The sequence below is a fragment of the Seriola dumerili genome, unplaced genomic scaffold (genome assembly GCF_002260705.1).
Source record: "Seriola dumerili isolate Sdu_G_001 unplaced genomic scaffold, Sdu_1.0 BDQW01000226.1, whole genome shotgun sequence".
Classification (NCBI taxonomy): Eukaryota; Metazoa; Chordata; class Actinopteri; order Carangiformes; family Carangidae; genus Seriola; species Seriola dumerili.
Window position 1 is genome coordinate 775,316 of NW_019174481.1, and position 10,064 is coordinate 785,379.

At 41.0% G+C, this 10,064-nt stretch overlaps 2 protein-coding genes across 2 annotated transcripts; one reads left to right on the forward strand and one right to left on the reverse strand.

The window, feature by feature from the left end:
- Nucleotides 1-62: 62 nt before the first annotated feature.
- LOC111229138 (patched domain-containing protein 3-like) lies at nt 63-2,940 on the reverse strand. Its single transcript, XM_022755331.1, has 4 exons — nt 2,221-2,940; nt 2,013-2,134; nt 1,680-1,825; nt 63-1,582 (listed from the first exon to the last, which is right to left on the reverse strand). Exons 1-4 carry the CDS (start codon nt 2,938-2,940, stop codon nt 63-65), a joined length of 2,508 nt encoding a protein of 835 aa, XP_022611052.1.
- Nucleotides 2,941-4,644: 1,704 nt separating this feature from the next.
- LOC111229089 (ras-related protein Rab-18-B) lies at nt 4,645-9,560 on the forward strand. The gene is made up of 7 exons (XM_022755261.1): nt 4,645-4,851; nt 5,290-5,345; nt 5,475-5,536; nt 6,348-6,420; nt 6,693-6,811; nt 7,124-7,190; nt 7,903-9,560. Exons 1-7 carry the CDS (start codon nt 4,784-4,786, stop codon nt 8,073-8,075), a joined length of 618 nt encoding a protein of 205 aa, XP_022610982.1. The 5' UTR covers nt 4,645-4,783; the 3' UTR covers nt 8,076-9,560.
- The last annotated feature ends 504 nt before the right edge of the window (nt 9,561-10,064 follow it).

Below are 10,064 nucleotides of genomic sequence, written 5' to 3' on the forward strand. Positions count from 1 at the left end.
AATAGCTGCAGTGTTGTTTTATATTTCCTCACAAAAAAAAGTTTGAAGAATTTGAATTGACTTTAACAACATTTCTCACAGGCTCCAATCAGTGTCAGAAACACTGGAATGAAGACTAAGCCATGGAGCAGCCCAAATGTAACTACAAGAAACACAACCTTGAAGAACGTCCTAAAGATGTAACTCCCAGACACGGACAGCACCACTACTCCTAACACAGTGGACAGTGCTCCTTGCAGGATAGGATACCCTAGATGGGCCAAAGCATCCGTGGCTTTCTCATTGACATCACTCTTGGGACTGGAGACAAAAGAGTAAGAAATATGTGCTGAGAAATCCACAGAGAAACCAACGCACATGACGAGGTTGATCATGGAGATGGAGTCCAGGTTTACACCCCACAGCGCCATGAATCCTGTCACACCGACCATGACTGAACAAACCGCAAAAGCCACCCACACAGAGCAAAGGACGCTGGGTATCAGGACGAGTGAGACGACTAACATCACAGTCACAGCCACCAGGACGGTTTGAATGGTGTTGTCCATGATGACAGTATACTGGTCAAAGAAGATGAACGCAGGGTGGTACACCAGGAGCGCTACTGGACATTCCTCTGCTGTCTTCCTGAGTCCAACCATCATGTCCTTCACTGTGGTTTTGTTGAGTGTCTGAATGAAAAAGCGAGAGGCCTGAATCTCATTGGCTGCAGTCATGTTGAGGTCTTGTCTGAACACAGAGGCGAGCTCTAAGAAATGTGGCAGATGGGTGTGGAAAGCCTCTTGAGAGCTTATGTTGAGATTGGTTGCATTTGCAAACTGCTGAAAGGAGAGAAACCAAGCGAATGTGTTGTTGACGTAGTTCAAACTTTCAAAATTTGAGATGCATGAGTACAATTGCTTTTGTCCTTCCTCGTCCCAGTATGGAAACGACTGTTTCACCGCCACCATCACATTGCAGCTATATTCAGAAAAGTGCTGCCTTTGATTATTGTAGTAATCGATGATGTAGGAATCATCCAAAGCCAGATTCCTGATATCGAGGCCCTCCTTTAAGATCCAACAGCCATAGATACTGACAGCCAGATAGGCTGCATAGATGACAAATACGTTTGCTTTGATCAGTTTGTGGGTCAGAAATGGGCCATAGAACTTCTCAAAAATGTGGCTTATGGACTCAGTTTCCTCCTTTTCAGTCATTGAATCGTAGCTCCCTCCAACACAGCAGACACTGAAGGCTTTTGAGGTCCTGGGCGGTAAGTCTTCTGGGATTTTGGCACAGGTGAACCAGTGCTTGTTCTCTGCCTCCCTGTGTCCGTTCAAAGCCACACAAGCCCCCAGGAAAGTGATGTTGTACAAATAGCAGAAGCAAACAGAAATGCCAGCGTAGAGGCAGAAGGACTGGACTGAGCCAAAGGGCGAGCTGTAGCCCAGGAAGAGAGCCAGAGCGTCAGTCAGGGTGGTGATGGTGATGGAGACGGCAGCTTCCCTGTAGGTATGAGCGAGCCGGTCGGGGACGCTGTCCAGAACACGGGTCCTCTGCCAACAGGAGATCATGATGAACATATCATCAAGTCCAATACCTGCAGGGTAAAAAGTAGGAGGAGGAAGAGATTTTTAAAATGTCGCTTTTTTATTTGAACCCTGATGAGTGGACCTGGATGAATCAACACAACCTACCTAATATCATGAAAGGACAGGAGGCAGCTGTCATGACAAAAGGTTGGCCCAGCAACAACAGCGCACCAAAACCACTGAGGACTGCCAGACCTGTGGACAGCACCCCACAAGATGCCACCCACACCTTCGTCCGCACATTATCCAACCTGCAGGAATCAGATTATAAAGATTCAGTCACTCAACACAAAACATATAAATCAAATTTTTTTTAAATTGTGGACTTTTATTTTGTAAACTTAAGTGTTTCTTTAACTGGCTTTAGTAAGTTGACTGTGGAGTTGCCGTCTCTCTACTTGAATCTAAATTCAGGACAAAAGCAGAAGTTTTACCAACCTCCAACATGATATAATTGAAAAGGTGATGGCGATGCTGTAGGTGATGGAGAATAGATAGATGACAGAAGCTGGAGATTTCTCAAATTCCCACTGTATTGACATGGAGGTGGAGTATGACACCTAAAGATAATTAATAAATTTAACAGATATCCACTCTCATGAAGGGCAGATCATTTAAAACACTGGCACGTTAAAGGTCTGCTTACCTGAATGGAAGTTGATGATTCATTTGAGACCAAATTGATGAAACTTTCCAACCACAGATCTGTTTTTGCTTTGGTGTCCTCTCGTAAATAGTAGTAGAGCTGTATGGCTTCAGCACTTTCAACAACTGAGCTCTCCTTATTTAATTTAACACTCCCCAGACTTAAATATAGAGGAACACTCCTAAAATCAGACCGATACCACGGAAATGTCAAATTGACAGCATCGATACTGTTGGCATTGTCTTTAATTATATCTAGAATATCATTAGAGGTGCAGGATCCCATCATGTCGGCACAGACGTCCACATATTCAAATGACCTGTTGTCAAACTGCACTACCATACTCCTTATTCTATAGTCCAACTGTAGGATGTCCTGTAGTGACTCCACTGTCAGGATATTCCTGTCACTTGTAGCTATGAGAGTTGCATAATTCCCACTTGTGCTCAGCCTTAAGCTTGAAAAGATGGACTCATTTCCTGGAAAAGTTTCTCGGATGTATTTCCTCTCCATCTTGGCTTTACCATCAACAGGTGTGAACTGTTCTTCGATATTGTTGGACATCCTATCCGTGAGAAAATAAAACCCACTCCCCAGGCCTGTCGCGAGAACCACGGGGGCGAGCAGGAACCACCGGGGATGGGATCCAATAAAACAGCCCAACATCTCAAAGCAGATCCGCAGGTGTCTCTCCAGGCAGTCCGTGCGACACTTGGCCATAGCTGCTGAAACCTTAAAAGCTGTATTTCCTGGATGGCATTTAATACAGAAACTATTTTGGGGCATACACAAGAGCTGCTCCTGTTCTCATAAATGTTAGACCAACTTTAGAGGGAACTGTATTCACAACCAGCTGTATTTATTGTGCTGCAGAGTCCTTTCAGCTCCTTCATGGGCTGAGATTTGCATAATAACAGGGGCGGCCTTCTCAGTAATGAACAGAGGCAGATGAGGATTGAGGACCAGCTCCACCAAAAAGCCTATTGAAGAGCAGGAGGTGTAGTATGGCTCACTGGTTCCATCACACCACTTGGTACAGTCACTGGTTTCTCTTTGCTTATCCCCCAGGCGATTCCCTGTCATGGCTGGGGTAACATAATGTTTAGGTCTCGTGGGGATAATTGCAGTGTAGAAAAGGCACAGGACAAAGATGTGTTGTGCTTTATAATGTGGTTCTTCAGACTATTCAAAGGTTTTCATACCTGTTTATTGACAATGGTGGATTTCCTTCTAACCACTTCCATTCCAGGCCAAAAAGAATATAGATGTGTTTAAAATATCTGGAGAGCTCTTAAACACAAATCCACATTTTTGTTGAAATATTAAGTAGCAGTAAGTTGGTGGCATTTTAGATTTAGCCAAGCCACATCTGTAGATGAGGAGTTTCTTATAAATATGATATATAACATACACCTACCTTAGATTGCAACACTCATCAGTCACTCATATTTCTGAGTAGGAAATGTTTCTTCATTTCAACAGACTAGAAAGACTCAGAGTGACCTCAGTTTCTTAGACATTGTATGCAACTTTAAAAGATGATTTTCATCACAAAACAGTTTTATCTTGTAGTATAACACTTTTAGACCAAAGTACAGTTTTAACACTTCAGCGACATTTTGAGTTATATATCAATAACACATAATTATACATGTATTATTAATTAACATTTATTATATTTTAATATTATGTATGATATATATTTTATTATCACATTCAGGGGCGGAGCCTGACATTGTAAACATTTGGGGCTTAGCCCCAACTTTCTGTCTCAGTTCACCAGCTTCATTGCCATTGAGGAAAGGGTTTGTTCAATTTTCAGCCTTTTTCACATTATTACTGTTGTTCGTATTCACTTCTGGTTGCTGCCCAGGACACCCACCTCACCTCCACCCCACTCATTTTACTCTCTGGGTTGTAAGGTTTTGTCACATCATGTTTTGTAGCTTCCAACCAAACCAAACTCACCTACCTTGTTTCAGGACTCAGAAAAACCAGAGGAGGGTTTCAAAGACATACCCAGTTTATTTACAAATAAATATTTATTTGTAAATTACTCTTCAAATCCAGACTCCCTCTTCTGTCTTCTTCTCACCTGCTCTCAACCCCTCTCCTCCTGGTTATTCATTACATATTTTTCTCCTTTTTTCTTCTCTTAACTTCAGCTTTTCACTCCTTTCTTTTCCTGCTTCCTCTCCTGGTCCACAGGGAGTCCTGTTCTTGTGCTCTCTTACTATAGGCTCCGCCTATGACCAAATTTTCCCTTCTGTGTAGGCTATTGTTTTGGATCTTTTACAATATATCGTACTTGAACAAACGTTTATTACAAATACAACTGTACAAAACCAGCTATACAAGTGTAGCCTAACAACTATTTTATTTTTTTATTTTTTTATTTCGAGGGCTCGTGAACCTCGGTGACGTCATGCGTCGCAGGTTAGCCGGAAGTTGCGCGAAGAGCAGGCTGTCATCGGAGCAGCTAGCTATCTGCTTCCCTGAAAACAAGTAAAAATTGAAGTTTAAATCGTCGCCAAGTTGAAGTCAAAGTACCTCTCGTAGGAACATGGACGACGACGTGTTGACGACTCTGAAACTGTTGATAATTGGTGAAAGTGGAGTCGGGAAGTCCAGGTTTGTCGCTGTTTGTAGCGAGCTTACTAGCTAGCCTGTTGTGAGTGTTGACATTCTTCTTGTGCAAGTTAAGTCCTCACCGCGCAGCAGCTGTTGCTACAGCTAGCTTGTACTGTTGCTGTCCCTTTTCTGCCTGTTTCTAACGAAACTAGCTGAAATTAGGATGAGTAATAATCCCAACGTTACATATACAGTTGTAAAGCCTTGTCTGGGTGTTTTTGCCCAAACTAAGGTATCTTAACTTGTACTCATGCTGTTCATCTATAGTCATGGTCAATATAAAAACTATGTAGTTGTTGTTATCCTGAGATCGTCACGTAGCTGACAATCAGCTGTGTCCTCTACACAGCTGATTGTCAGTTGACTAAAAGCAACTCGCAGAAGCCTATTGTACTGTATGCCCTGCTCATTTCCATGTTATCTTTGTGTCCCTAACAGTCTCCTCCTAAGGTTCACAGACGATACTTTCGATCCAGAGCAGTCAGCCACAATAGGTATTTCACACATATACACACACATGTATACAGCACACACATACTGTGCATAGACTTATGGAAATCACAGATAATTTAAGATTGATCATTCAAAGTCTGCTTTCGTTCCTCTCTGTCATGACTGATCAGGTGTGGACTTCAAAGTAAAAACCCTCGCAATAGATGGGAACAAAGCAAAGCTCGCCATATGGGTAAGATAGAAGTCTTTATGCCATTGTCTACAATTTGTCAGGAAAAACATGTTGAAGTATAGGATTTTTCCACAAGATGGCGACATTGCTCAGCTGAAATCGCAGGAAAAAAACAGAGTAACAGGATCGTAAGGCACAAAGTGGCAGTTTTCAAAATCCAGTGAAAACACTCTATACTCAGCGAGGCCATAACCTAAGCCCTAAACTGTGTGTGTGTGTGTGTGTGTGTGTGTGTGTGTGTGTGTGTGTGTGTGTGTGTGTGTGTGTGTGTGTGTGTGTGTGTGTGGGATGGTTGGATGGTGCAAGGGCTCAAAATGCTTAAGACACCACTTATTGAAGTCACATGTTACATGAGCTGAAGCGAGTGTAGGCGGAAATTATAATGTAGTTTAACACAACAGAGTTTACTTATTGTTAGAATACTGATCGGTGTAATTTGTTTAAAGCAAATCAATACAATTATGTCGTTATAGAAAAATAACTTCACAAATACATATAAATTTGATTTTGTTGGCTCTTTCAGCCTCCTGTTTTATGAATGACTTCCCTGGTCATCCCTGTTTTTAACATCAGAACAATATGAATTGTAGATAGTTCCCTCAAGCAAAGGGTCTGAGAGCCCCAAAAGTCTCTTAAGGAGTCCTAAGGCAATGGCCAGTTCACAGTGGGACAGTCCTGAGACCTTGCAAACTTATAAGGAACACATGTTAAAGTCACAGTCTGTGAGTGTGGACACTGGGCCTTGGCCGCTGTACCTGTTGATCTTAAAAGTTTGCTGTCATGGAATCTTTCGCTGTCTTCACTTATGCAGGACACAGCTGGACAGGAAAGGTTTCGCACCCTGACGCCCAGCTATTACCGCGGTGCACAAGGAGTCATACTCGGTAAAAAATTTATACTTAAAAAGCTACACAAATTTTCCCCACAATTCTTACTAATACCATCATCATCATAATAACATCACAGGAATGATGTCGGTCAATGTCGTTTATTGGTCGCTTGTAATTTTGGTGACCTAGAAAGTGGTGAAAGCTAAATACCCAAACTGTAAATCAACAGCTACCACATTAACGGCAGTCACATTTCTTTGAAGATGTTATCACACTAACATTATATGTTGATTCTCTCTAACTCCTTCTCTCTGCCTTTTTGACAGTGTATGATGTCACAAAGCGTGACACTTTTACAAAGCTTGAAAACTGGCTGAACGAATTAGAAACCTACACCACACGCAACGACATTGTAAAAATGCTGGTTGGGAACAAAATTGATAAGGTGGGTCACTCCATTATGTCATCTCCTTTTCAGATCTCAGATTGCTGGTATTAACATACAGCATATGAAGTCTAAGACTGAAGCGTCTCTTTAGTTTGAACTTTGGCTTCATAAATACAGTATTTCTTACATTAGTAATGTTTAAAAAAAATAAAATAAAAAAACTATACAGCACAAAAAATACTCAAAATTGTAACTGTGTGTGTCAGCGGTGGATGTTGCATGTGTAGTACATGATGTTTAAACACTTGATTCTTTACTATGTGTATTCCACATCGAGAAAATGACGTAGGATGTCTGTTTGCTTTTCAGGATGACCATGAGGTGGACAGAAATGAAGGCTTGAAATTCGCTAGGAAACACTCTATGCTTTTTATTGGTAAGTATCCATGTTAGAGTAAAATCAAACACGGTCAGACATGGCCATTTAAACTAATAGAGGCGTAAAATTTAAGTCAAAGATATTATAATGCACCATACTGTACTAAAAAGTCAGAACTGTAATTGCATAGTTGGAACAAGTTGAGACATCACTAAGTAAATCATGTGTTTACTTTGGGTTTATACTGCACTGGGATTTTTGAGTCTCTTACTGTCAGAGCTGCACCAAAAGATGCAGCCACTGCAGAAGAACTGCATTATGATTAAAATCTAGCCGGCTTTCATTTATCAAATCCATGTCTACACGTGTTCCTGATTCTCATCTACAATCTGTCCCTCTCTGGGAAATTAGGTTAACATTTCTGTGGAGTTTCCATTTTAGAACGGCTAAATTAAGGGGTTTTGAGAAGGGTTGGGCAAGAAGATGTCATGGATTTAATCCACTGTCACGATGTCTTCATCCCACTAGATGTCTACTGATTCTTAAATGAAGTCATTTCATACTTCATATTTCTATCAACACATGGATATTTTTAAAATCTTTGTCACTGGTGTCGCGCCGTTTTAAAAAGGAGGATGTTTTGCTCTGTTTTGGTTTTAAAAGCTGACGTGAACCTCTGCTGATTTTTTTTTGGTAACATTTTTGGAAAGTGCTCTGCTGCTTTTTTACTGATCTCATAAATCTTGGTGCTCCTCTTTCCTTTGTACAGAGGCCAGTGCAAAGACCAAAGATGGCGTCCAGTGTGCCTTTGAGGAGCTTGTGGAGAAGATCCTCCAGACTCCAGGGCTCTGGGAGAGTGAAGGCCAGGGCCAGAAGGTCCGTCTGGGGGACCAGGAGCAGGCCAGTGGCAAGGCATGTGGAGGATACTGCTCCATACCCTGAAACTGATCAAAATGAAAAAGCACAAACCTGATAGGAATGACTACGGACCAGAACCAGAGAGCGAAAGAGAGAAAGAGCAGGAGAGGGAGAGGTGGAAGTGGATGAGTACTTAAAACAAAAAAAATTTTATTGTTGGGAATAGTTCTGTCGGTCGAATGGACTTTGCTGTTTGCACACTTCCTTTTCAACCATCATCTGTCACATGTCACTACTTTCTGTTTATAACCTTAATGAAAGGATCATGCAAGAATAGCCTCTTGTCTAAGGACGTATAGTATTTTAAATTAACTTCACCATGCCAAGTGTACATATGTCATACATGTACATGTCTGGTTTGAATTTATCTTATTGGCAACAGTGACTCTGTTGTACATTAAGGCATCAGGTTAATAGTGTAGTGCCTATAACATGAACCAATTTGTAGGATACAGTACATAGCTTGTCAAATTGTATTCAAAATGATAAATTGTAATCAATATGGAAGTCTCTTCGCTCATTGGCTTCCAGGAAAACGCTTGTCCTGCTTCTGCTATGTGAGCTGTAAACGTCGACTTCTATGTAGCCGCAAAGTTAAAGTACAAATTGTTTTACAAGTCACATACAATATATTTGCAAGCTTTATTAAACACATACCACGTCACTTCGATAAAGGATAGTGGTGGAGGAGACTTGTTGTGTGGCATTTGTTGGCCTCCATTTAACGTCTCATTATGCACTAGAAGCCTGTGAATGTTCCCAAAGAAGACATCTCACAACAGACGCCAGCTGCTGACACCAGTTTATTTTTACCCGTAGCCCAATTATTATTCATCTTTGCTGGAAAATATATAGATGCTTTCAATTGAACTGACAAGATTTTTTCCTCTTACTAAGAAAATATGCAAAACAAGTAATCATTTTTGTCTTGTAGGATTTTCCTTGAACTAACCTGTCTTTGTCTTTGCATGGCTGATCTGGACCATAACTTCCAGAGGTACAAGTGTGAGGTTTACAGTCCTGCAGTATAGCTCTTGCAATAAAATCTGCTCTTTTATTGACTTGAGCTCACTGTTATCTTGCCTGGATGCATTTGGTCTCAAACTTGTCCTGTGAGCTTGTCTTTCCTACACATTTTTTGCAGGTTGTGTGTATTGTTGTGGTCCATATAATGTCCCACGGATTTACTGAAGGCATTTCTCACTTATTATAGTAGGAGAGCATTCCTGAGAGCTTTGTTCCTTCCTTTCTCCGGTCTATATTTGATGCATTGTTGCTATTTGTTTGAATTTTCTCATTTAAAATTGTGTTGATTGACCCTTTACCCTGCTTTTACCCCAGTACTTTTCCCTGTTGTTTTTGCTATGCATCTGTTTGAATCATATACAGCAATATGTTAAACTTATATCTGCCTTAACATTGAATGACATTTGCTAGAGTTATGGTCAAGTAACATTTGTATTGTTTCAAACTGAAATAAACGACAGCCCCAAGATGCCGTCACTCAAGGCTAACTATTGTTTAATTGCCATTTAAGAGCTGCCATTTAGTTTCCGTCTTGTGTAAAAGCCCGCCTAATCAAAAGCAGGTTTAAAGTGGAAACAGGAGTGAGGTGCTCTTTCCATAATACTTAATTGATGACTAGCCTGTCATACATGCAGGACTGAAAACATTCTTTGCGCAAAATGTCAAAAAACAGACCACAACCAGGACACAAGTGGAAAAATCCTGTTAAACATGTTTTGTAAAATAGTCCCAGAGGGCAATATGTGATTACAAGCTTATGTTTGGTGTCAGGATGTGCCTAGACGGAACAGGACGCTCCCCACAAATCTCTACAGACGGCGAGTACCAGACATTCTTCTTCGGCTCAACGTGTCCTCTACATTTCCAGTATTTTAAGTTTTTGGCAGTTGACCCCGTATTGAGGTCAGAAAATTCCTGAGAGCTTATTTGGCAAGAAAATAACGGTTTAGCACGAAAAACAAAACAGTTGGGTGTTTCACTTATCAT